At 38.3% G+C, this 26,471-nt stretch overlaps 4 protein-coding genes across 6 annotated transcripts; 3 read left to right on the top strand and 1 right to left on the bottom strand.

The window, feature by feature from the left end:
• Positions 1 to 890: 890 nt before the first annotated feature.
• LOC135677050 (probable ubiquitin-conjugating enzyme E2 16) lies at positions 891 to 7,233 on the top strand. Its single transcript, XM_065188916.1, has 6 exons — positions 891 to 1,049; positions 1,204 to 1,307; positions 1,403 to 1,505; positions 1,592 to 1,655; positions 6,720 to 6,808; positions 6,896 to 7,233. Exons 1-6 carry the CDS (start codon positions 1,020 to 1,022, stop codon positions 6,989 to 6,991), a joined length of 486 nt encoding a protein of 161 aa, XP_065044988.1. The 5' UTR covers positions 891 to 1,019; the 3' UTR covers positions 6,992 to 7,233.
• Positions 7,234 to 8,746: 1,513 nt separating this feature from the next.
• Positions 8,747 to 12,104, top strand: LOC135677048 (disease resistance protein RPM1-like). Its single transcript, XM_065188913.1, has one exon. The coding sequence runs from the start codon at positions 8,838 to 8,840 to the stop codon at positions 11,472 to 11,474; it is 2,637 nt and encodes an 878-aa protein (XP_065044985.1). The 5' UTR covers positions 8,747 to 8,837; the 3' UTR covers positions 11,475 to 12,104.
• A 1,239-nt stretch (positions 12,105 to 13,343) lies between these two features.
• Positions 13,344 to 19,165, top strand: LOC135677049 (uncharacterized). Its single transcript, XM_065188914.1, has 4 exons — positions 13,344 to 13,790; positions 13,861 to 13,971; positions 16,642 to 16,710; positions 18,811 to 19,165. The coding sequence occupies exons 1-4, from the start codon at positions 13,626 to 13,628 to the stop codon at positions 18,859 to 18,861; spliced, it is 396 nt and encodes a 131-aa protein (XP_065044986.1). The 5' UTR covers positions 13,344 to 13,625; the 3' UTR covers positions 18,862 to 19,165.
• A 1,794-nt stretch (positions 19,166 to 20,959) lies between these two features.
• Positions 20,960 to 25,350, bottom strand: LOC135586125 (serine/threonine protein phosphatase 2A 57 kDa regulatory subunit B' beta isoform-like). 3 transcript variants are annotated; one of them, XR_010514526.1, is made up of 4 exons: positions 23,966 to 25,350; positions 23,776 to 23,843; positions 23,420 to 23,481; positions 21,336 to 21,474 (listed from the first exon to the last, which is right to left on the bottom strand). XR_010514526.1 is itself a non-coding variant. In XM_065188912.1 (3 exons), exons 1-3 carry the CDS (start codon positions 25,076 to 25,078, stop codon positions 21,423 to 21,425), a joined length of 1,233 nt encoding a protein of 410 aa, XP_065044984.1. In that variant the 5' UTR covers positions 25,079 to 25,350; the 3' UTR covers positions 21,279 to 21,422. The 3 variants fall into 3 exon arrangements, 2 of the variants coding, with proteins under 2 accessions (XP_065044983.1, XP_065044984.1); XM_065188912.1 differs by lacking the exon at positions 23,420 to 23,481 and having other exon boundaries at positions 21,279 to 21,474; XM_065188911.1 differs by lacking the exons at positions 23,420 to 23,481; positions 23,776 to 23,843 and having other exon boundaries at positions 20,960 to 21,474; positions 23,966 to 25,349.
• Between the last annotated feature and the right edge of the window lie 1,121 nt (positions 25,351 to 26,471).

Below are 26,471 nucleotides of genomic sequence, written 5' to 3'. Positions count from 1 at the left end.
GAACTTGGTAAACCGGTTCGGTGTTAAACCAAACCGGTCATACTGTTTTCGTAGGGGGCTAACAATATTTTTAGTTCAAACGAACCATTAGCTATTATCCTATTTAAAAACACTACAAATAAATCTTAATTAATTCAAATACTCATAAAAATATTTTATTTAATTTTTTTAAAAAGTAATTTTAAATAAAAATTAAGAATATTTTGATTTATTGTGTTAAGTCTTTGTTTTTCTTTTTTTGACGTTACCATAAATTTATGCCTATATTTTTTTTAAAATCTTATAATATATATTTTATTTATTAAAAGAATGATATTATAAAAACATATTTGCAGTAAAATATTATATTTCTAATAAAAACATATACATTATCACTTAATTTTGATTAATTAAATTTTCAGTAACAATATATATCAATGTGATTGATAATTTGAATGATTTTGGATGAAAATTAACATGTTTTAAAATAAACCATGATAAAAGTTTTGATATCTCACTTTGTCTTAAATTTAGGTCTAAATATTTTTTTTGTAAAAATTATAATATTTTATTATGAACGAATGATAATAAAAAATAATGAGATGCTATACAGTTTTTGGTTTAGAAGACTATAATTTTATTTAAAAATATTATAAATAAAAAACATTATAACTTTATTACAAAAATACTTTAGACTAAGAATATTGTAACTCTATTAACCCTAATTTAACTCAAATTGGATTTTGATAGAAACCTCTTTTAAGAATTTTTTTTATATTTTTCTGTAAAGGAAATAAACTCTTTTTGAAAAATATAGAAATGGAAATGTTACCCTAAAATTTGGGATTTTTTTCCCCAAAACCCCATAAATCGACCAATCAGATTCATAATTTATACTGCATCGAGTTGGTCTGAGTGAATGTTGTAAACTTGTGAAACAAGCAACGGATGGACAAAACGAGGAACACTTGAGTCGAAGGACAAAAAGTCGGCCTTTTTCTCCTCTCTTCTGTGTCTTTCCCCGCCGCTGCCGCCGAAGCATGACCAGCTCCTCCGCTCCTTCGCGCAAGGTTCGTCTTCTTCCTTCTCCTTCTCCTCCCGAATTCTCTTCGTAATCCCCTTCCGATCTCCGTTCCTCCTCCTCTCTTCCCAGTTCCCCCCTACGCTTTATTTCCGTCTTCCGATATTGCCGGAACTCACCTAATTCGGTCGATCGTCTTGCAGTCCTTGAGCAAGATCGCATGCAACAGGCTCCAGAAGGAGCTGGCGGAGTGGCAAGTCAACCCCCCGGCCGGCTTCAAGCATAAGGCTACTGATAACCTCCAAAGGTTCCGTCTTGGACCTTGTTTTCCCTTGTCATATTCCATCCTTCGTTTGATGGAACCTATTTTCTCTAATTACCTTTTGTTTTTTTGGTTTAAAGATGGGTCATTGAAGTGGCTGGGGCGCCGGGTACGTTGTATGCGAACGAGACCTACCAGCTTCAGGTCGATTTTCCGGAGCATTACCCCATGGAAGCCCCGCAGGTGATGGATGGTTGAGATGTTCTTGATAAAAGGTTACTTTTTTCGGTTCATTAGAACTAAGTTTATAATTATTGGGTTTTGATCAGGTCATATTTCTTCATCCTGCGCCTCTTCATCCGCACATCTATAGCAACGGGCATATCTGTTTAGGTAATCCTGATCTCAGCTGATGCTAACGAGGATTTTCATCTTACGTAAAATTAATCTATTATTATATTGGAATATAAAATTTTTAAGCTTAGCAATGCTTCATATTGTCACCAGGGTTCTTTTCTTGAATGGGCACTTTTCATTTATGTGCTGAACATCTAGCTTTGTTATTTGCTTTCTTCATTTTGGTAACAAGTTTCTGACTGAAAATTTCTTTAATTAAATGTGTTTGTGTTACGTCTTCTATCTCTTGCATCGCATAAGGATCTTTATAGAGGAACATCAATTTTTTTTGTGGATACTCTTATGGTTGAGGTTTCACTTTTGATGTTTTCCCAACATTGCAAAATAAAGTTCTGGGTGTTGCAGCTGGAACTAGATTGTTTATTTTGGGGATACGATGGAACTGACGTCATTACTTGTTTGATTGTTGATCAACTCCAAAGGATAACATGCATTACCAACCAGATGCTTAGAAGGCACGAGATGCCTCTTACAAGCCCTCCAATGCTTAATTTAGTAGGATAAATGGAAGGATCGTGTATGTACCTCAGGCCAAGGAATCTTTTGATATTTTTATATGAACTAGGGCACTTATTGCAGGATATGTGTCAAGTAATCCAACCTTGATCCCTCAAATTGGGTTGGGTATTGATTCTTTGGCAGGGTCACAATGTCTCGACAGAAGACTATGTTATGGCATAGGAAACACATGTCAACTTTAGATTGTTCTGCATGTACGGTTCCCATTGATTTGCATATTGGGCTTGGGCCTTCCCATATCATCTTCTCCCCTTATGAGCCTTAAATTGTTTGGAAGAAAGACTAGATAAATGAACTGCCTTCTTACCTTACCAGATTGACCTCAATCGTGGTTTATGTGTCTGATGTCCCAAATATATTTGTCTATAACAAGGTATACTAGGAACATTACAACCTCTCAACAACAACTCCCCAGAGCAATAGTTAGCTAAACTCATTGATTCATCAGAGATCTATAAATTTAACAAGTCATTCTGGTTATGTTAAAACTCTAGCTACATCTAGGTATAAAAAATAAAAGCTATTTTCCGAAAAGACATCTACCTAGAGATATTGGATCATCAAGTGTATTCATGATGTCTTGTTAATTTATGTTCATAATTTCATTTTCGCCACATTGTTGAGTGGGGAACTTTAGGATAGAAATTCATATATCCAAAAGTACATGCCAATGAGGTTCAATGCAATGAACACAATGAAATGAAATATGCTAGAAACAATGCAAAGTTATGTAACATGCATCATAATGGATCACACTTCATCTAGTATGCCACATAGCACATAAACATACTTATAATGGATGAATCTATATTGTACTCACAGAAAATGATGGCACGATGTTCCACCACCATAATTCCCCTACCGAGCCATAACATTTGATAGCCTACTTAGCCTACTATGCCATCTGACCTGCTTGCCTTGAGCAGGGAATAATGTCATGTAACATCATTCATCGATCTTGTTCATTCGTTCATTTATTTATGTAGATATTGTCATAAGCATTTATAGATATTAATACAACTTATAACATACGAGGGAAAGAAATGCAGTCATGTATGTTGAAGAACTAAGAAAACCAATAAATTTGATATGTAGGATGAGTTGGCAAAGGCATCACAAATCGATGGAATGGTACGTTAACAAAAGAAGTGATAATGAATCTGCTTCTATATGAGATTCATATTCAAATTCAATTAATTTCCAAATTCATGTTGAGATCAAGGTTCCTGAGTTGCTGGACTCAGGCTGCAGCTTCTGCTTAGCCGGTATCTGCAAGGCCTGCAGTCAGCAATCTTCCTAGGCTGCAGGTATGCAGGTGGCCTGCAGCAAGCCTCTAGTTAGCAACTGGCCTGTGGGCTGTCCTGCTGCATCTGGCGCATATCAGGCTGTGCTGCAGTGGGTAACCTTCATCAGACTGGCTTGCAGTAGCTGGCCTGCTGTGGCTGCCCCCCTCCTTGATGCAGATTTTTCTACTTTTTTCCTTTTTGATGATTATACAGCACAGTTGGATGCAGGACCTTTTTTATTAATTTTTTTCTTGAATAATTTAAATTAGTTTAGGATGTCTCTTGTAAATTTCATAAGTTGTCACATTGCAAATCTGCTACAATCCTATATTGATTACCTAACTTGTACTTAATTCACATTAGGTTCCTTGTACACCAGGTACAATTTAAAACAAGGAAAGACTTAAAGAAATATCTTGATATTAATGACAAAAACCAATCCTAAAATAATAGGAAAAGAATATTTTGTTACTAAAATTTGGTAAGATAGCTTGGTTAACTAGCTCCGTTCAACTTAACTAGAATTGAATTGAAAAGATAATTTTCATTCTCACATATTAGTTTTGAGTTGTCCATTGAAAAAAGGACGTACCTGGTGCATAATGAGCTTACCCATGCACGAGGCTCCTGCCAATATGAGGTCTGGGGAGAGTCAATATCTGCAACCTTCCCTCTAAATATAGGGAGGCTTTTTTGTGACTCGAACTTTGATCTCGTAGTCCATGAACGAGCAACCTTACTATTGTACCAAGGCCTGTCCTCAATTTTTATATGTCCATTCTCTTTCAAAATTTAGTTTTTCTCCTCCTCCACAAATGTGTAGGAGTTCTCCTCTAATCGACGGATTGTTGTACTAAGCTGGACAGGTCTCGACAATGCTAGATTAAGATGTGTTGAGAGACCGCACCAAACTATCCCAGGCTGAATTGTGCTGAATCTATCAATATTTGGATTCAATTAATGGTTGATAAGGCTATTCTGTGGCTTAATAAGCAATAGAGATGCACCATGCTGATAGGAGAGGGACCAAGGTTTGAGCACATTAATGTACTTATCTATTATTTACATTGATTGCTTGTGATCCTTATGAATGTCCCATTTCTCCAGTTATTTTGATATCAATCTGAAACTGGCTTCATGTTTGTGTCATCGTCGGCCTTAATGCAGATCATAATAATTTATGAGACTCACACAACAACCACTACAGAACACCTTGCTTCTTCATCAACTTTCATATATTGTGTCAGAAGTTTTTCATCCTCTCTTCTGCTTATCAAGAACAACAACAACAAAATCGTAAAGCCCTAACTATTTGAGGTTGATTACATGAATTATTTTGCTACTATTGAGATTTGTAAAGTTAAAGAGTATTTAGACCTTTATTTATAGTTTTTATTAAAGTATTTTTAGGTCTTCTTGGGTCTTTTCTTATACCATTAACAGTAGTCGTTTTACCTCTTGTAATTACTACATCTATAGGTTGCCTGAGCACATTCTAGATAAACCCTCTCTTCTGCTCGTGGACATGATAAATCTATAACACTGCTCCTATGGCTTTGGTGGCTAATCTGCAATAGTGAGATTTGGTACATGACTTAATAAGCAAGCACACCATGACCAACATTCATTGACATCATTTGAATCATTCTTTTCGTACTTCATAGGCTCGGAGGATGTGACATTGATGCTTCTTTGGATGTTTAAAAAGATAGATACTTATTGGTACAAGCTTAGTACACACTAAGTACATATCGAAGGTAAAGTTGGGAAAGTTTATACTTGAAACATTTATACCTTAGCTTGAGCAAGTGAGTTATGCGATATTGTCACAAATGGTCATTGCGCACCTATAACATATTTGTCAACGAACCATTTGTTGCTTTTGTTTGCTTGTTCAGATGCTTGGTAGTGTGTTTTGCTTTGGTTTTGTGTGTTTTGCTTGAAAACTGTGAGCAAGAACAGATCGTAGCATTGCAGAGTGATCGCTCACCATGACGAGCAAAACTGCCCCAAAATGGCTTCATTTTCGTATTCTACGGCTTGTTTTCTACATGTTGTGGTGTGGTGCCAAAACGTTAGTCATCTCAGCACCTTGGAACCCCCCAGGTGGCACCTGGCTGGATAAGGATATGGGGTAGTATTGGACATTGATTGGATTTCACAAGTTCACACGTTAAGTCTACGGGAACTTGCCATCGCGCTCGACGTTCGGTGAGCAAGCGTTTGTGGACTTGCGACTATTGGTTTGCCTGTTAAAGTCTTTGTTTTCTCCTTCCTCTCTTTTCTCTCTTGAACACCGAATGCTTGATGCTTGTAAAACTGTCCTGTTTGCTAGACGTCGGGATTTGTTCGCCATTCGCTTTCGTATTAATCAATTTGCTCTTTTACATGTCCTACGGGACCTGAGTGAGATTGCAACTAGGCTGACCTTTTGCGGACAGATAATGCAAGGGAGCTTTATGACTTAGACAATCCTAGCTAAGTCCGAGACATTGGCGTAAGGATGTTTTACGACTTAGGCAACTCCAGCTAAGTCTGTGATGTTAGCGTAAGGGTGCCTCACGACGTAGGCAATTCAAGCTAAGTCTGTAACATTGTCGTAAGGGTGCCTCATGACTTAGACAATTCTAACTAAGTCCGTGACAATATGACAATTTATATGAAAAAATAATGAATTAATTTGTTATGTAGTTACACTATCTGTGGGTGTACTTACACTCTATTATTAAGTCAATTGCTCGAACACTAGTTTTAGTAAAGAGATTTACTTCCAATCACATTCAATTTGCAGATCTTGTATACTTATTGACTTTCATCTGCATATAGTACATTCTAGATAGAACTGACTTAATTTTGACTATACTTCTGTTGAAATCCTCGACCTCTTCATGCAAAATGGGAAATTTTCTGCATTTCACCTTGTATGATTATCATACCTCTTCCTGACCAAAACATGGACAGCCATGTTGTCACCACTTAGGAAACAACTAACTTGAAGTTATACATATCTGCGAAAATTGGAACACTTAAATAAATAGCAACCCGTAGATGCTCATTGTTGGCCTTTTGTCTTGCCTATTAATAGAGTGCTATTGGTCACCAGAAAGGACATTATCCCAATTATCATGATTTGGTTAAGACCTATTGTTGAAAAGGACAGAAAGGCTTTGCATGTTCCAGTTCATGTATCGTTGAGAATTTCCCTCCTTAATGATTCTTTTGTTGGCACTGGCAGATATTCTATATGATTCTTGGTCACCAGCAATGACTGTGAGCTCTGTTTGCATCAGCATTTTGTCAATGTTATCAAGCGCAACCATGAAGGTATGCATACATTCGTTTGTAGCCCTGATCGCATACATATTCTTTTGCGGTGTTGTGACCGAAAGCTTTCCTTTCTCCTGGCTGCAGCAACGGCCGGCCGATAATGACCACTACGTGAAGAATTGTCGAAATGGTCGGTCTCCAAAGGAGACTAGATGGTGGTTCCATGATGATAAAGTGTGATGACTGGCAGTGCTTCTCCAGCGGTGCTTCTGAAGGATCTATTGCTCCATTGCCTGCAGTGCAGGAGTCTTAGGTCATTTGAATCAAGGGTTTCTGACCTACATGCTGTCATATATTTGTAAATGAAATCGGAATATGAATCCGAGATTAGTATGTGGACCAATAAGGATATGTAGAACTGTCCAGGAAGTACTTTGATCAAGCATTAATGGGTTTGAATCTAATCTCCATTTCAGAAGGAATTACTTACGGCAAATATTCACTCTTTGGATGATCATGATGCTTCATGAAGATGGAAATTCATAATATTAACATTTTTTGTATGTGCTTCTTAGGAGCAAATTAGAGAAAAGATAGGAAGCTGGAGAGGAGTAGGTTGGAAGATTGAGCTACAATGATTAACATTGATCGATATTAGCAATCAAAGGTTTAGGCCAGTAAACTGGGGAGACTATATAAGACTGTGATATTTAAGAGAGAGGTTTGTTGAGGAACTAGTAACCTTAAAACTTCAGTTCAATTCTTTATTTGGCTTCCTAGATCTTTTCTTTTGCTTATTTGAATTTAGAAGAACTGATTCCAACTTCGGTATGTACGTCTCCTTTGGAGTTTGTATGTGATTTGAAGCTAGTAATTCACAGCTTCTTTTTCTGTTGACAACTCTTGCTTTTGATAACTCTTTGAAAAATAATTAAATATTTTTCACTATTTGCAAGCCTTACTATTATCGATTTTATTTATTTATTTTCTTCGTATAATCTCTTATTTCATTCTTATTGTTGACGCTATTGTTGTTGCCATCAATATGATATTGCGATATGATATCATTCATTGCTTACAGTTTGATGCTATCTCGTCGTCAACATTGCTCAATGCTATCTAACCTTGTCGTTATTCCCTCGATATTATCCTTTGGTATTTACATTCATCCGAAAAGAGATTATTTAAAAATATTAAAAAAATTTAAAAAAGTTTACTGTTTGTAAATCTCCTTTTTTATTTTTTTTCTTCGGATGACATTGAGGGGGAGGCGAGCAGTGTCGACGAGAGCCTTGTCAACACATCTTCTTACATCTTCTTCCCCTTGTCTCAACACCTCTTAGCGATCATACGTTAGTAGGTTTGTGAATAGTAAAACACAATCTTATACTCTCGTCATATAATAATCATCTAAATTTTGATGAATTGGCAAATGATAAGAAAAAAAAAAAGATAAAATAGGTTTGTAAATAGTAAAACACCATCTTATACTCTCGTCATATAATAATCATCTAAATTTTGATGAATTGGCAAATGATGAGAAAAAAAAAAGATAAAATAGGTTTGTGAATAGTAAAACACCATCTTATACTCTCGTCATATTTTCTCTCCTCCGCTGGATTCTCACCACACTCAGCTAGTCGTTCCTTTTCTCATCATTGGCCAATTCACCGAAATTTAGATTATTATTTGATCAATCGATAAGCTTTTCGAAGTCAACCTACCCAATTAGTATATTACGATATATATTATTGCTATGTAAATAATATCTTTCACAATTTTTATAGTATATTACGATATTTGCTAATATTTTATTTTGATCATAAAATGTAAGTAAATTTGGTTAACCCAATTAGTAGTCATTTAATGATTTGATGCACGACTCGGGTCTAATGACTACAATTAGTAGTCAATTAGGGAGGGAAGGAGAGAAAGAAACGAACTAAAAAGACTAATTAGGCTAAGTGTTCTCTGTTCTCCCATCGGCCAGCATCAGTTGTGGGTCAGCGTATGGGGTCCACCTAAGCATCGCTTGCTTCGTCTGGTCACACCACACGGAGGAGGAAGAGGACGAACTCAAAGACCCATGGCGGAAGCTATGTTGGCGTCCCTACTGCCGAATCTGGCCTCTGCTATCGCCGCTCCAATATCAAACGCAGGCCACCTCTTGTCGACCGTTGGCGACGGTGTGGACTGGCTCCGGGATGAACTCCGAAGCATGCGTTCGTTCCTGGTAAACACGGAGACCAGCGCCACCGAAGACCACATGAGTTGGGCCGACGAGATCCGAGCCATAGTCTATGATTCTGAGGACATCATCGACGCCTTCGACGCCATCAGCTCGCATCCCTTTGCTTGCTTCCTTTGCCATTTGAGATCGCGGCATCGAGTTGGGTGGAAAATTAGGGAGATCAAAAATAGGCTCGACGACCATTTTAGGAGGAGGTCGGGGTATCTCAATCCAGCAGGGGATAGATCAACCTCACTTGACTTGCACAATAGATGGATCCATGGTCTGCTGGCTTCTTCTCCCTGGACCCATCAAGGAGAACGTATAGTGGGATTCGAGGAAGATTTTGATGCTGTAGTTGGTCGGTTGATGAACGGCAGCCCAGAGTTGAGTGTTCTGTCTTTGGTGGGCATGGGAGGTGTGGGGAAAACCACGCTCGTCAAGAAGGTGTTCAATCATAGTGATGTGAGAAGGCACTTCGATCACCTGGCTTGGGTCTACGTATCCAGATCCTTTCGTCTCGGAAACCTCGTCAACGAAGTGGCCAAAGGGCTGATGCAGATCCCCTCCACGGAGATCGACGCGCTCAGCGAGAGGCAGCTGCAGGAGCTACTGCTGAGGACTCTAAAGGAGAAGAGATTTCTGCTGGTGCTCGACGATGTGTGGGACAGAGGTGTATGGGAGACCATCAGACTCGTTCTACCCATCAATGGTCATGGAAACCGAGTGATCATCACGACTCGCAACAGTGAGGTGGCTGATTCGGTGGTGGGCGCGAGGAGCTGCACGCATGTGCTTCGGCCGCTGTCCCATGAGGAGTCATGGGAATTGTTCTGTGACAAAGTGTTTGCGGTATCGGAACCATGCCCCGACGAGCTAATAGAAGTAGCCGAACGAATCGTAAGGAAGTGCCATGGGCTGCCCTTGGCAATAGCAATCGTGGGAGGAATGATGCTGCGAAAAGGTAGATCACCATTGGAGTGGAATCATGTCCTCAATAACATCTACAGTGATCTCATCGGCAATGAAGTCGAGGTGCAGGGTCCTCTGTTCTTGAGTTACAAGGACTTGCCTTATCCATTAAAGTCTTGTTTCCTACTTTGTTCCATATTCCCACAAGACTGGAACATACCGAGAAAGAAATTGATCAGGCTATGGATAGCCGAAGGGCTAATAAAAGATGTGGAACGGGAAAGGGTGGAAGATGTTGCCGAGAAGTACCTGATGGAGCTTATCAACAGAAACATGTTTCAGATATCAATAATCAGCAGTAGTGGGCGCGTGAAGGCCTGCCGAATCCATCATCTCCTCCACCAGCTCTCTATCTCCATATCCAGAGCGCAGAATTTCTCAGCAGTCTATGAAGATCAACAGGCCGTCATTCCTAGTAGAGCTTCTCGTATTTCATTGCAAAAGAGCTCCTACGATGCCTTGCAAAACAAAGGTTGGGAAAAACTTCGCTCTCTTTTTATGTTTGGCATATTTGATTCCCTTCACATTAGTGAGCGTATGTTGAAAAACCTTAGGTTACTCAGAGTACTTGATCTAGAAAATGCTTCTTTAGTGGAACTTCCTGGTGAAGTGGGTAATCTATTTCACTTGAGGTACTTCAGTGTAAGGGGGACAAGGCTTGAGAAGCTCCCTGTGTCATTAAAGAATCTTTGCAACTTGCAAATACTGGACATCAGAAGAACCCAGCTGAGGAAGTTGTCATTTGAGATTAAACGCTTGAAGAATCTGAGGCACCTTGAGATGAGGCAAGACGAGAAGAGCATCAAAGTGCCACTAGGACTCTCACGTATGCAATATCTTCAAGTGGTGACTGGTGTACAAGCTGACTGCACCTTTGTTCATGAAGTCGGAAAGCTAACTGAGTTGAGAAAATTGGCTGTTGGAGATCTGCGAGCTGAAGATGCTGCTGTCTTGTGCTCCTCCATCAACAACATGGCTGGTCTGTTGTCACTGTCAATATTCTCCATTGATGTATCAACAGCAATAGATCTGGAGAAGTTGAACCCTTCATCTCTACAGAAGCTTCATATAGCTGGACGTCTAGAAAGATTGCCTCACTGGTTTAGTGGCATCAGCAACCTCACCAAGTTGAGGTTGGGTCTATCCGGACTGTTTGCAGATCCATTTGAAGTCTTGCAACAGCTCCCCAACCTTGTCTTCCTTCAGCTATACGAGGCATACCAGGGTAAGGTGCTGAGATGCGCCAATCGTGGGTTCATAAAATTAAAGATACTAATATTGACTGATCTGAAAGAGTTGGAAGAATGGGAGGTAGAGGATGGAGCGATGCGATGCATCCAGGAGATGTGGATCATGTCATGCTCAAAATTGAAGACAGTACCCCTTGGACTTGAGTTCCTTGTCACACTGCAGCAGCTGAGACTAGTAAGCATGCCAGAACATTTTGTCAAGAGACTGAATCCTGCGGAAGGAGAGGATTTCATCAAAGTCAAACATATTCCTTCCATTCAGGTCAATTAGAATAAGGGTTGTTGAGTACTCTCATCGTTGACAATTGTTGCAGACTTGTCACAGATACTATTATGGTTGTCTGCATGTTTTTCATCCATGTATGATAAATCTGTGCAATAAGTTATTGAGAAGGCATCAATGAACTCCTCTATTCACTGCATAAATAACACAAAAGGTTGTTCCAAATTTTATTCAAGTAGAGGAGGTAAGTTGAGTATCAGAACACAAGCAGCTATTTTGCAGGAGATGATATGAATTAGCCATTCCGGTGCATTGATTAGCAATTCCAATGCTTCTTGTTAAGAAAGCTTCAAGTTTTTTTGTCTTGAGCACAGCTCTGAAAATTCTATTTCCCGTGGATCACCAAAGCCTCATCATCGAGCAGGTACATCTGTTTCTTCATTTCAATGGCTATGCACCAGAATAACACTTAGATTCTGCGGCAAGAAAAATCTGGTCATAGAGTTGGTCTTGCCTCATAATTTATACTATAGATAATAAGATATAACACATCAAGCTGCAGATCTCTGCTTTCTCATTATAAAAGCATTTGGATACACATATCAGCATTAGCATAGGTTAATTTCCTAGTTGAGTTGTATGATACGAGAAAGTTAATTTGGGATTGCTGATCTCTTACCTCTGACGACATTTGTGGCTTATATTGGATGTTGATTATATGGAAACCGTAGAGATTATTCTTCTGTTTAATCTTTGGTTGTTCTTCTAAAGTTCTTTGGCACTTGCATTTCCATATAAACCATTTAAATCACAGGCAGCCATATCAGTGATCATTCTTTGTTGGTCTGTCAGCCACAGCTCCATCAAGATTATGCTTCCACCTTGATGAACCTTCTGAATGGGCTTTCAGGATCTTCTGAAATTCTTTGTGAAAAAGGGCTACATGCTGAGAGAATGATGGAATGGAAGATTTCTTCACCTACAAGCAAGTGCAGCTTGTAGACAACAATATTTTAGATCCTCTGTGAGATTTCTCTCTATCCTGTAGTATCTCTGTTGATGGTTACATCGATGGAACTTATAATACCTCTATCTAGATTCTTTTGCTGACTTATTATTGCTTTCATGACATAGCAACTCTTTTCTCTTTCCCTGCAATGCATTCCCTTGCTTGTTTTTTAGTGTTTTTTTTCGGTTCTAGATTTTTAGTTTCTTTTGGTTCTTAAATCATGTTCAAATTCTTAAAGAATTTATATGTTCAAATAGCATTTTACTTTGAAAATCTGTAGTGGTAAAAGTATTTCCAGACAAAAAAAAAGAAAAAGCATGAACCATCACTTTGCAGAAACAAAAAACACAAAATGGAAGTAGTGCTAAATGTCTCTTCCCCATTGATTGTCATTATTTGTTGAAGAATCAGAAGCTGTCATTGATTGCCATGCTGTTTGGTTTGAATTATTAAGTAAACCATCCCTTTTTAAATTATCTTCAAATAGTTGCTTGCAGTTTCTTTTTCCTCTGTCATTTCTTTTTAGTTTTAATTTTTAGCTTTTTCTTTGTTTTCATGTAAAGATTTTTGGCATATATCTGAACATATCCATTGTATTTGCAAGTTTATTACCCTTAATGAGATTATACTTAACATTCAAAATAATTACAAGTGGCCTTTCTTTATTATTAATATTGGTACTGACTTCTCTCTGTAATTTCCTTATACTTATGTAGTATTCCAAAACAATGCTTATGGGAGGCGATGAATCTCGAGATTCATTTTGATTGATGAAAATTGATTTGATCTTGATAAGGGATATATATATAGGATATTTCTCTTTATCATTTTAATTTTAATTTTCTGTTGAAACCCAATTAAATCGAAGTATTTGGTTCAATCGAGTCAGTTACAATGTTTTTGATAGGATTAAAGTGTTTTTATTATTAAATTAAAACGACTAATTAAGAATATTTTAATCGAGCAACGTAATCCCCAAGCAAACACCTCCGTCCGTCTCTTTTATCTCATCCTCTCCGCCTCCCCCTCCGCCGCATATTTCACCTCTCGTCCTCTTCTTCTGTTCTTACATCCATCAATTTGCTGCGCTCTCCGCCTCGGCCGCGTTCGGATAAAGTGCGACTCCACGTCCTTTCCTCCCTCTGGTAATATCCAGGGATCCCGCTTCCCCCGCCCGCTTTACCGAGCCCATGTCGTCGGCCGCCGCCGCCGCCTCGAAGAGAGCTTTGCTCGCCGAGGACGCCCCGTGGAGGGCCTCTCCCGCCGGCAGGAAGCCCGTCCCCAGAATCCACCTAAACCCCGTCCTCCGAGTTCAACAGAACCCTAGAACCAACTACGCCGTCGCCGTCATGAAGGTGTGCTGACCGTCTCCCGCTTTCTTTCCCTCGGTCCAAGCGCTTAGTTAATGTGATCTGTGTTATTCAGCATCCTGACCCTGTAGGCGGAGGGTTCGCTATGGAGGCGAGGCTGGAAGCCGCGGGGCCCGATTGTATCGTACCGGGACTCGCTACGCCTGTGAAGTTGCTTGGAATCAAGGTTTCGCAATGAGTCTTAAAGTTCTCTCCTTTTTATCGTCCTTGATTGAATTCGGTTGGTTCATTCGTTCTTGACATATGTTTAACTGGAACAATTATGCCGATTGCAAGTTTCCTAATTTATTTAATTGTGGAATAATGCATTCATTTCCATGACAGAATGCTTATGGATATTTCATTCGTTTTCTTAAATTTCATAACTACGATGTGTTTATGGACTTTTAAATTCCCAACTAGAAAAGAAAGCAATTTGGCTTTCGCGAACGCTCGACTCCAATGTTAGAACCAGGGTGACTTTCACAATTTTATCAGTGATCTTGGTGGGCAACAAGTTCATTTACCATTTCAGGTTTTCCATTGTTTCCTTTTATGTTATGTGATTAGTGCAGTGGGTCAAAATTTGACTTTGGAAACATGATAATTTTATTTTAAATCGTTCTTTAGGTCTCCTGGTTTTTCTTCTCATAGTTGTTTGTTGTAGATATACGATTCAGAAGTGGTAAGAATCTCTTATGAGGCATGACACTGCTGGTCTTTGGAAAGGTCTGTGAGCATTCAAAAGATCGGCCATGTCAAAGCTTAAATTGCTTTATCCCATGATGGCTACATTTTTGGAAAATCATTCACACAACACCAAACTTGCAACCTAGTGTTGCATCTATATCATCTCATTCTTGGACTCAAGTAGATGTATGCCCTTGGGCGCAATCAAAGGATAACAAATTGTTCACCTCTTAATTTGCCACAGGAGGATGCTTGTTGAGCTTGATGGATGGGTGGCGCTTGTTATAGATTTTTTATCTTTTGGAGGTGGAGTTTTGTTACAGGATATATCCTTTTTTTGTTTGGTCAACAGCATTTTTGTTTTTGTTTTTCTTGTTTATCTCGTTTGTTGCTCCTAGGATTTCAATTATTAACATGGACAGTGCAAGGAAGAAACGAAACACATAGTAAAAGATTGGAAACAAGGTTGCAGTTAGAGCATTTATGGAGCATATTTAGAATATATTTGCACAATAGCTTGCTTTATGTTTCTCTGCAGTCATCCTCTCTAGTTCTGTTTTGGTTGTTCTGCATGGTGTTCCATTCTGGGCCTGAAAAGATTGGTACTATAATTATTTATCTGTGGCTTGTAATTTCCCTTCTTCGGTCCGATGACCTTCTCTGGCTTACACTTCCTCTTCTGTCTTCTTATTTTTCTGATGAAAACCTATGGGGATATTTTATCCTTGGCTCCCCTTGAAGGGATATTTAATGGATTATTGAAATAGACTGGTAACTGGTTGAACCTATGTACAGAATTGAAACTCTGGTTCTCTATATTTCACAACTAGAGGATAGTTTAGCATTAGCACATGTAGGTTGATGCAAATTTATGGATGATTATTTAAGTTCGTCATGGAACTTTTTGATGTCCTTTTATTCCCATAAAAACCAATAATAGGTGAAGAAGTATTTAATTTGGTAAATAATAGGTGAAGAATTTTTTAATGTGGTAAATTATCTTTAGCTTGCATAAAGTTTGCTGGATAAGGAAAAAAACAGAAGTTTCAGCATGTACGGCATTTATGAGAGATGCTTATTCTGTTTAGGTTTAAGACATAAGGATTTGTCTGCCCGTCATTTGGATGAGACTTTCGGGTTACTGATTGCATTGAATGGAATAAAAATGAATATACTTTTTTTTAAAATAGTTGACTATAATGATTTAAGCAGAGTATTCTTCAGTATATTTGTTCTTTACTATTATGTTACTTTTTCTTTGAGGAAAATATGATTAAATGTTCATCTGGAGGAAGATGTTATGGCCATGATGATAGACTTGACTGTTATATTGACATTCTGTAAATGAAGTGGGTATTTTTTGACTTCTAATAATAGCAAATTCTGTTTTTTTTGAAAAAAAAGTGGAGTCACTTTGATGTCTATTTGCAGCAAACCTCAGAGGCAATGTAGAAGAGATGTTACAAAATTATTAAAAGTTCTCAAGCAATAAGTCTTTGTTGGTTTATGCTACTTCAGCAGTTTACATTGCAAATGATCTAGAATCATGTCGTTGTGTATTGTAGCCATTATTTTATATATGGGTCAAAGTTCCTGATATCGGTTGATGCTTTGACCTTGAAGATTCACATAATTCTCTTTGAAGTGATAAATTTACTTGACAGATGAATCAGTAAAAAATTTTCTTATATTGTGACTGGTAAATTTCTTAATTTGACATTTTTCTTGACATTCTGTGTGCATGGTATCTGGTACGTTATTTTTGTTATAGCTATTATGTTTATTAATGTTTGGAACTTGGTTATACATTGTTCAGATGGGCATATAACTTGTCATTTGAGGTTAGATGCTAATCGACAACAAAATTGTTTCTGTTGTCTCCTTTTCTCCGAGTGTTTTTCTTTCCTACCTCACTTATCTGTATAAATCTCTTCTGATGCTTCTGTTAATGGATTGCACGGTTGCAGGATTATAGAATGATCCATAGTGAAGTTCCCTTTATAATAACTACTTATACCACTGAGAAGATTGTTTTGTTATATGTATAGTTTAATTGTTTGAAGATGAGTTTTGTCGTTCACTAATGATCCCTACTTTCTTACTGTTGCAGTTTCAAAATCTTCTTCCACACTAAAATTGTTCTCATTATTTGTACTGGATAATGCAGGTATGGCCGATAGACATCAATATTAAATTTATGGAACCAGTTGGAAGGGAACTTCAGGTTCTTGGAAAGGTGAACAGCAACTTGACCATTCTTGCTTCCTGAAAATTATGATATCTCCTCTTACGCTTCATATCTTGGAATCTTCTTCTGAGAGACATGATGAAAAATGCACTTTCTTGTTTTCCTAAGCTAAAATTGACGAGGATGGTTCCCTTTGAGTACAGATGGACAGAATCCAGTGGATTTGAATCCTTTTCACCCACAGCCTTCCCATATGGATAATATCTTTCCCCTCAAGTTTAAAAAAAAATCATCATTGCAATAGTGGAGACAGTATGTGTTGTATGCTCCATATCTCTTTGGTGGTAGATTGTATTCTGAAATATGCTGTTGCAATATTTGCTTAAGTATCTCATGCTTATTTGGGATTTTGCACTGGCCTTGGTATGAAATTTGCCTTTGGATATTATTTTCTTGATATAATAATTCTGGCAGTAAGTCATTATACTTATGCACTATGGTAAAAATTAGATCATTATTTGTTCTGCAGCAGTTATTGAAAATTTAATTTCGGTTAATAATTATCATGATTGACCGGGAATAGTGCTAAATTTTATACATACTATCATGGACGATGAGGATTCTGGATTGTGCCATCTCTTTGCATTGACGCTGAGAGCCTTTGATCGATAGAAGCAGCTTGCTTTAATGATTCTTATTATCGATATGTTAATCGAGTCTGGGTAAAGGAAACAGAGTTAAATTTTTCATCAAAACAGTCATATGCAAACTTGCTTTTAATTTGGTCACAGAAATTAGGAAAAATAGGGAAGTTTGGTGTCTTTAAAGACCTTTGGAATAACATATAAGTAGAAAGACACTGTGCTATGAATGTTTGACCAAATTTTGCTGATTCTGTGACTTTTGATATTGTGAAGATAATTGCAATCTTTATGGTTGTTACAGTGATATGCAAACTTACTTTTTCATTTGGTCACAGAAATTAGAAAAAGATAGTTTAGAAAATACTATGCACTATGATCAGAAAGATGCTATGTGGGGAAGTTTTGCTGTTAAGGATCTCATAATAATATATATGGCAGAGAGATACTATCAGATACTATGTGGGGAAATTTTGCTGTTTAAGGTTCTCATAATAACATATATGGCAGAGAGATACTATGTACTAAGAATGTTTGACCAAAATTTATAGATTTTTTTAACTTCTGGATATTGTGGAAATAAGTGCAATATTTATGGTTGTATTAGTGACCAACTTTCATTAACTGAATGTTCCGATGTGAAAGTTACGGTGTTTCTGCATGACCAATGCTTTCCCATATGCATTCATGTTGAATTATGCTTAATCAAATACTATGGTTAAGGATATCAAAACAATATGGGCTTAAAACTCTAGCAACCCTGTAATTTATAAACCAAAGTTACGATTGCCATTCGCAATCGTGTGCACCAAATAAAATGATTCTGCTTATCTAGCCTTGTACCATTTTGTATTCTCAAGTCAAAAGATAATGGACAGTCGTTTTAAATGCTGGTCCAGTACTGGTTTTCACCACTGGTAGGACCCAGTGACTCTATACTGGGTGTTGTTCTTAAACTTTGCATTGTCAAGTCAAAATACAACGGACAAAGTTTTTAGATATTGGTGCAGTTGTGGTTTTGACAACTTGTCTGACCTTGATGCCTGCACATCGAGTAGTATATCGATTTGTTTCCTCTATTATCACCGAAAGAAAATTACTAAAGTAGTATTTGACTATTGCTGTTGCTGATCATTAGTCAGACCGGATCATATACACTGGCTTGATCAGTATTTAAAATCATGGAATGGACTACCTTGCAAATTTCCTACACTAATGATAAGTTTACTCTAGAATATTTTTTATTCATTGTATTGGGAACATTTTAGCTGTGCCAGTGGTGACCATCAGTGAAAACTGATGACTGTTGCACTGCATTCGGATTTTAAGTGCACGATTATGTGCTCAGATTACTAAAAGCGATGTATACATTGATATATATTTATGTTCGTTAGTATCTTGTGTTTTCTAAATTTTCACAGTACATTTATTTCAAGTTCATGTGTTAATTCCTTTTCTGTACTTAGTTAACATATTCTAATCACATGCTGGTTTTTGCCTTGTCCAGTTTATGGATTCAGCAGTTAACCTCATGAATGCATCATTCCAAGATCGCTAGGCAATATTGTTGGTGACTTGGCGTTGGCCTCAGGTTATATAGCTGACAGGAATCCTAAGCTGTGTTGTGGCGACTTTGTGGCAGGATCTAATATCTTGTAAAATTGGAGAGAGATCATTTGCGACGGTGGTCACTGTGATAATATATATTTATTCTTTTTTCCAGAACAGAAACATACATTTGTTATGTTTTCCTTGCAGTGAACCAGTTACAATTACAAAGTTGGGTGTTTTCTTAATTTAGTTTTTCACCTGCAAAAATAGTATTATGTGAATAAAAACAGCATCTCTCTTTTTTCTGTCCACATACTCCTTGATACTCAAGAAATGTATGTGAATTTTTCCTCTTATTGGTTCAAAAAGGACAACTTGATGACTTGTGTGATAATTTAGAGGGAACAGCTAAACCATAACTAGAGAAAGATGAGATGCTTGCTTTCTTGCATGTTCTTGGGAGATGAACCTTCATCTATCACTTGTGTTCTAAAAAAAAAACTTATCTTGATTGTGCTTCTCAAAATTAGGCCTACTTTTATCATACTTCTACCTTGAGCTTTTGATCAGCTTTCCCTAAGTTATGATTCTGTGTTCAGGCTACTTTTTTCTGCTTACAGAACAATGTTTGGGCATCAAAATTTTTGTTATAGCAACTAACGATTATTGCATAATTTATATAAAGGTAAATTTTCGAAACAAACTCTATATCTTTTAGAAATTCTCATAAACCATCTCGATTTTTAAAAGTTCTGATGGAAAGCTCTTAGTCATGTGAAAAGATAATTTTACTCTTGTGTTTCGTTGGACTTACTTTTGCCTCCTCCCTAGTCCACCTCGCCCTCATGTAAGAAAGGAGAGGGTGTGGAGGTGGCAACAACCCTCATGTGCTCTTCTTTCTTATGTAAGAGTTACAAGCGACAATGAGAGTAAGACAATGGGCCTTACAACGATTCGGGGTGAAGGCAATAGGGGAGATGGCGACAAGTCCAATGGAACAAAGGGGAAGGGAGGTGATGGCAGAGACGGCACAAGGTGATGTGAGGGTCATAGATGATGATGCTAATTGTCTATGCAATGGGCATGGATGATTAGAATGAGACGACAGGTTTGGTGGGGGCTAGGGCAAAGGTCAAGGGAATGATAAATCCAACAAGACAGAGGAGAAGGAAGACAATGACGAAGATTGTGCAAGGCAATGCAAGGGCCACAAATGACGATGCTGGCTGCTTGTGCAATGGGCAAGGATGATGTAATCGAAGCGATAGGTCTAGCAGAGGCTAGGGATGGAAACAAAGACGATGATAAGTTTAATGGGATAGAGGAGAAGAGAGGTGGTGGTGGAGATGACGCAAAATTGTTATGCACGATGAAGGCAAGTTCGATAGGAGCCAAGGGCAAAATTATTATTTACAAAGAGAAACATACTCTCGAAAAATTCTCAAGGATAAAGATTTTTTTTTCTTGGAGAATTCACCTTTTATATAATCATATGCACTTTTTTAGTACTATTTGTCGTGGCATTTCAGCAACGAAAACATGGCATAAAATGTAAGATGGTAATTTAAATTAACATAAATGCAATTAGGATTGGGAATAAGCAACACGAGGCATTCTTGCAGTGGAAGTTTAGACATGGGGAGCTCAGTGAGAAGCTCCACGTCAGCACCCTCCAATTCAGACATGCCACCGTGGCGATCCTATTGTCGCCGATGTCACTCGTGCCATCTCCTTCCTCAGAGGTGCATTATTGCCGACAATTATATGATACTTTCGTCAAGCGACCACCGTATCTAATCGGCTTATCTATCGACCTCTATTTGGTCCATCTCTGACGATGAACCACCACCACCTCCCCTTAGAATCTTTAGGGGATCATTCTAGTGACATCAGTAGGCCACAGCAAAAGTTTGATAGGTCGTCTACAAATGATTGACAAAACAAACATCACTTTCTCATCTTAACTATCTTTGTTTGGTTTAATCTGTGTTTCTGCAATACCACCAGTGATTTATATCTCTTTTTATTTTCTTCCTATATTAATTCTAATAGTCCGATAGATCAACATTTCCTTTTCGGCATTTGGACTTGGTAAACAAACAAAATAGCAGGAGAGGCAATACAACCTCTCTGAAAAGTCAATAATCTCAAAAACAATTCATCATCACAGGCAGACAAATCCTCAAATGATACATTAAATTACATTACACAGAAAAACATGAAGGAAAAAAGAAGATACATGTGTATATATACAGAGAGAGAGAGAGAGAGAGAGAGGCTGCAAGCTAAGCTAATTGACAAGAATGATTGCTTCTCCAGCAGCTTTGGCTGCAACTACAGCTTCTAGTTGTCTCCATGCCAGCTCTCGTTCTTCTTCCAAGGTTTTGGCACTTGCTACTCTCTCTATATACTGCTGTCGGCAATCCTCAAAAAGATCACCATCCATGTCTTGAAACATCTTTCGGACATTTGCGGTTAGGCCATGAATTGCTTGGTTCCAGTGGCTCTGCATGTTCTTCTCCAGTGCTTCGAATATGACTGGCAAAATGATACTGCAGTTTTGCGAGATCAAGCTGACGATGTGATCGTTGTTCCAAAGATAGAGAGCCCGTTCAGCAACCTGTTGGCCATCCTTAACTTTAGTATCTGTAGAAGATGTATCAAATGATTGATATAGAAAGCTACTAATCATCGGACAAGCGCATTTTAATCATTCTAGTGCCTAGACTTATAAGATATATGAAAAAGGAAGGGAACATTTTTCTCAAAAGTGGATGGTATAACAAAATACTTATCAGCAACACCAGAAAGTTCATCCAACTTACTGCTAAAAGTTAAATATGCATTGTTGACTGTACGGAGAAACATACAGCTCAAGAATCTGCAACCTATGATAGCTAGTGAATTATTCTGTTTAAAGAGATACAGCAAACACAAGCAGGTAAAAAGCATGCAGAAACCATCATAAAATTAAGGAACAAGGAATCTCATTTTAACTTTTCAATTTAAGATATCTACAATCAGGTGTTCTAAACCAGGGTCTACCGTACCGAACCGTACCGCCCGGTACGGGCGGTACATACCGGTCCGAGTATACTGTAGCACTGTAGCAGTGCTACAGTACTCGGTACACCTGGGTGTACCGCTCGGTATACCGTACCGTACCGGTACCGAGCCCAGGTCGAAATACTGGTACGGTACGGTATTGCGAACCTTGTTCTAAACTATGTGCTAGTTCACCACTGTTCTCTTTTGTTGCACTGGAAGCCCCCCTCACACAACAATATTTGGAAGCCCCGATAGACAATGTAATTGTGGCTGACGATATTGCAACTCTAAATATTTATCAATGAAGAAGCGAAAATAGTTGGAGAATCATCATTCTTTAAAAGAAGGCTAGCAGACAATGAAAGAATATGTAAATGGTCAAACAGCATACAGCAGTGCAAATTTACACAAGGGGAATTAATTCATCAGAGAATCATGACAAGAGTATCTCTAGTTGCTAGGACAAATAGTTTGATGAACTTTATGTAATCATGACAAGCTTCGGATCAAGAATTACCAGCCCGATTGGCATGTGTTTTGCTGGCATGGCTCGAAATATGCCATATCAAAATAGGTATATGGCTAGACCAATATTTGGCCTATACCAACCAGTAAACAGCAACTCCAATGGGCATGACATGGAACCATATCATGCTAGAAAGGTATTAGCACAACAATCCTTGCTTACAATACTGGATTCTGTTTGGCCAGTTTGACTGGCCCCCATTGATATGCTTATGTTCAAAAGATATTGCACAAAAGTCACCCCTCAAACACACAAGTAGGAAGCAGGAAAAGAGTGTCTCAAGCACAAAGTTGAAAGGAGAACTATATCCAGATGAGAGAATCTTGATTAATATTACCCTCTACCTGATTAGTTACTGGCTGAACCTACCATCGGCAGGAAGCTAACTTAAGACCTTGGTGGTCCAGGAGGAACTCCACATGCATTGTTAATTGTTAATTAGAAATGAAATACAATTCACTGATATTAAACACTCACTGAACTCATCATGAGAGAAAAAACTATTCAAATTTATGATAATGCAATGTATATATGTATATACACTAATAAACCAAGCCAGTGGCAATAGCACAGCCAACATTTTTTGTAAGACAAAATTTCATTTGATCCTACCAGCTAGTGACAATAGCATGACCATCGACATCCATAATCCCAAAAGAACAAGAAAAGGTCAGGTTAATTTATATATTACATGAGGTCCACGTAAAATAATATGCCTAGGCTTTAGAAACAAAGAACCTATGAAGCATGAGACAAAGGTGATTCACCATCCATTCCAGAATTCTTAAAGTAGTAGATTCTTTATGAATCATATGATTAGTCATTTCTATTTTCCAAGAGTTTAATGAAAGAACCATAACATGTGCATGTTGACGCATAACTTGCTCTGTAGGGCTACAACGTTAAATGCCTACTCAACCATCCGAGGACCGTTGATTGAATAATAAAACCATGACTTTAACATATGGTTGAGAAATAAAGAATTCTTTACCGAAACCTCAGGATCATAAATCATGTGTTTGAACCCCCTGATCACGGCAGCAATATCACTTGCTGAAAAGCAAAAGCTGAGAAATTACTCGCAGCACGAAAAATATACAGGCAGATAGAGTAAATATTTTCTTGCTCCAGAAAACTCTTTCAACAGATCAACTTTCACTCTTTTCTTAGTAGAATCATGTGACCATCTTAAGTAGATTATAAACCTATGACCTAACATGCTTCAGAGATAAAGATCAGAGGAAATAAATCTCAGCTTTTAGTTGACTGTCTATTCGTAAATGAAAACCTCAGAATCATAAATCATATGTTCAGCATTGAGTATTGACAATATAATATCTCACTAACTTTAGAGGCAATGTCTGAGATGTTACTTGCGGCACAATATATATATTGAACTTTCTTGCTCCGAATAACTGAAACATATCAAAATTCATCCTTCACTGATGCATCAATACTAGAAGTATTAACAGCAAACTTAAAATTCTCAGACTTACAACTAAAAAGGAACTCAAGAAAGACAAGAAGGGTTCATAACCTGGAAGTGAGAGCTATTGAGGCAGCGGGAGATCTGCTTGAACAACGGAACCATACACTGCTGGAACTCTGTGGGCTGCGTGGTCTCCAGTACCTCCTCCAACTCCCCGAGGAACAGCAACTCCTTCTGGCAGTTGGTCACTGGCCAATACTTCAACAGCCCTCGGATCACAGTGTACGCAAGCTTGCAGTCCTTCTCCACGAACTGCGTTGTGCAGTAGGCGAGCTGATGGTGGTAAACCCCTGCCGGCTTCGTCTTGTGCAGGGGAATGAGCACCCGCACGAGGAACAGCTTGTGCTCCTCCTTCATGGGCAGTGCGAACCCGTTGATGATGCTGCCGAGGATATCCAACAGCTCACCGATGCCGCTGTGCTGCTCCGTCTCGAAGATGAACCGGTAGAAGATGTTGCTGATAGCCTTGCGGATGAAGGGGCGGTGGACCATGAACTTGCCGTAGATGCGGTGGAGGATGGTCTTGAGATACTCGCGCTCGCGAGGGTCCCCAGAGTCGAAGAGGTCGAGGACGCGAAGCACGAAGGCGTGGTCGATGAAGCGCTTGGCGACCTTGGCGTCCGTGTCGGAGGAGACGACGTAGCGGAGGAGAAGCTCGTAGACAAGCTGGAGGTGGGGCCAGGCGGGGTCGAGAAAGATGTTCTCTTCCTCGGGATCGGCGGCGGCGGCGGCGGCGGCGGCGGCCTCGGAGCCGGTGTTCTCGTGGGCGGCCGGGGGCAGGCAGCGGAAGATGTTGGTGGCGATGGTGCGGACCAGCTCCTCCTGCACAGGCTCGGCGAGGCGGTCGGAGCTGGACTGGACGAAGTCAATAAGCTCCGCGAGGTTCCGCCGCTTGACCTCCCGCTCACGGGCGCAGCGGAGGGTGATCATGTCGGAGAAGTCGAAGACGACGGCACACAACCGGAGCTTACGGATGAAGAGGGATTGCCGCTCCCCCGCGGGGACGTCACGGAAGAGTGGGAGAGCCTCGATCGAGGGGACGGAGGAGGTGTCACAGCCCGCGGCGGGGCGGGAGACGTGGCCGACGACGACGGCAGGCGGCTCGTTGGCGTCGGTTTTGGGGAGCTTGGGGCCCCCCCGCTTGATGATCCTATTCAACATCCTCTCCTTCGCCGGCGCCACTCCCGGCCCTCAAAAACCCTAACCCTGATTGGAAACCTCCGGCGATGGCGATGGATCTTAAAGATTAATTAGGAGAATAATCTCATATTAAACTAGAAGAAGAAATAACACTTAATATACCGAAGAAGAAAAACAAATTATGAACTTAATAGTATCTAAGGAAGAAGAACAATGTGCTTGAAGAGACAAGAGAGAAGAGAGGAAAAGGATTTGAGAGATCAAAGGGGGACATGAGAGAAGGAGAAGAGGGTGGGTGGAAGAGTTTTGGTTAGAAAACTATATTTAGCACCTTCCGTTTTATTTTAATTTTTTTTAAAGAAAAACTTCCATAATTTATTTCTTTTTAATGAAAAATATTACTTTTATTTGTTTTATTTTGTGAAAGGGACTTACTTAGTTGTCACATGAAGCTTTTATTAGTAAACATATAAAAATAACATAGTGGTGTTGAGAAATATCACCTTTATCTTAAATTATTTATCCTTATCCAAAAGCATGAGACGTTAGAAGTGGCTATTAATATCGCATTTGATTGCTGTAATAATTGATATGTATGAGATCATAAATACCGACTGACTTGAATGGAAATATCATGTGGAGTGCAAAAATTTAGTGATGAAAAGTCAAATGTCGCTATGCACTCAAATGAAAAAAAAAAAATACTCTTCTCTTATTAAAATATATATATATATATATATATATATATATGTATATATATATATAATGAATTGATTTGTATATTATTGTATAAGTAATTTGAATTGATTAATATATTATTATTGTTTAAGCAATAGGTTTCAAATTTGACTATTAATTTATTTAATTATAAATAATGATAATTTATTTAGATGTTATAATGATTAGTTTTAATAATAGTTCTAATTCATTTAATTAGATATATTTATATTTTAAGAAATTATATATAATTTTTATGATTTAATTAGTTTTAAAATTTAAATCATGAATCTAAATTAGTTAATTAATGGATTTGAGATTAATTATTATTTTATAGTATTTTAAAGTATTTATGAAATTTTAATTTAATAAAAGTTATCAAATTTAGTCTATCCTAGGTTAAGTTGATTAGCTAAAATAATTGTGACAAGGTAGATATATGATCTGGTATAACATAATCCATGTAGTTATATATGTGGTCAAGTATGATCCAACCGATGCGGTTAGGCCATGCGTAACCTATGTGTCAAGTATGTTTCAACCCATGTGATTATACATAATACAGCTCATGTGTCAAAGTATAATTCGACCCATATGATCAAGTATGACCCAACCCATATAGTATAATTTTTATTTTATAATATTTTAAAAATATTTTTAAAAATATTAAAATCTAATTTAATGAGAGTGGTTAAAT

Source organism: Musa acuminata, chromosome BXJ1-6 (assembly GCF_036884655.1).
Source record: "Musa acuminata AAA Group cultivar baxijiao chromosome BXJ1-6, Cavendish_Baxijiao_AAA, whole genome shotgun sequence".
In the NCBI taxonomy this organism is placed as follows: Eukaryota; Viridiplantae; Streptophyta; class Magnoliopsida; order Zingiberales; family Musaceae; genus Musa; species Musa acuminata.
The sequence above is the reverse complement of the archived record's forward strand: the minus strand, read 5'-3'. Positions and strand labels throughout refer to the sequence as shown.

Bases quoted from the DNA above. Each gene is read 5' to 3' on its own strand.
- LOC135677050 (XM_065188916.1), top strand. From the start codon at position 1,020: ATGACCAGCTCCTCCGCTCCTTCGCGCAAG. The intron at 1,308-1,402 runs GTTCCGTCTTGG...TTTGGTTTAAAG, and splicing joins GCTACTGATAACCTCCAAAG to ATGGGTCATTGAAGTGGCTG. The intron at 1,656-6,719 runs GTAATCCTGATC...TGGCACTGGCAG, and splicing joins CAACGGGCATATCTGTTTAG to ATATTCTATATGATTCTTGG.
- LOC135586125 (XM_065188911.1), bottom strand. From the start codon at position 25,078: ATGTTGAATAGGATCATCAAGCGGGGGGGCCCCAAGCTCCCCAAAACC. The intron at 21,475-23,965 runs GTTATGAACCCT...GATGGCCAACAG, and splicing joins TCAATAGCTCTCACTTCCAG to GTTGCTGAACGGGCTCTCTA.
- LOC135677049 (XM_065188914.1), top strand. From the start codon at position 13,626: ATGTCGTCGGCCGCCGCCGCCGCCTCGAAGAGAGCTTTGCTCGCCGAG. The intron at 13,972-16,641 runs GTTTCGCAATGA...TGGATAATGCAG, and splicing joins TGAAGTTGCTTGGAATCAAG to GTATGGCCGATAGACATCAA. The intron at 16,711-18,810 runs GTGAACAGCAAC...TGCCTTGTCCAG, and splicing joins AACTTCAGGTTCTTGGAAAG to TTTATGGATTCAGCAGTTAA.
- LOC135677048 (XM_065188913.1), top strand. From the start codon at position 8,838: ATGGCGGAAGCTATGTTGGCGTCCCTACTGCCGAATCTGGCCTCTGCT.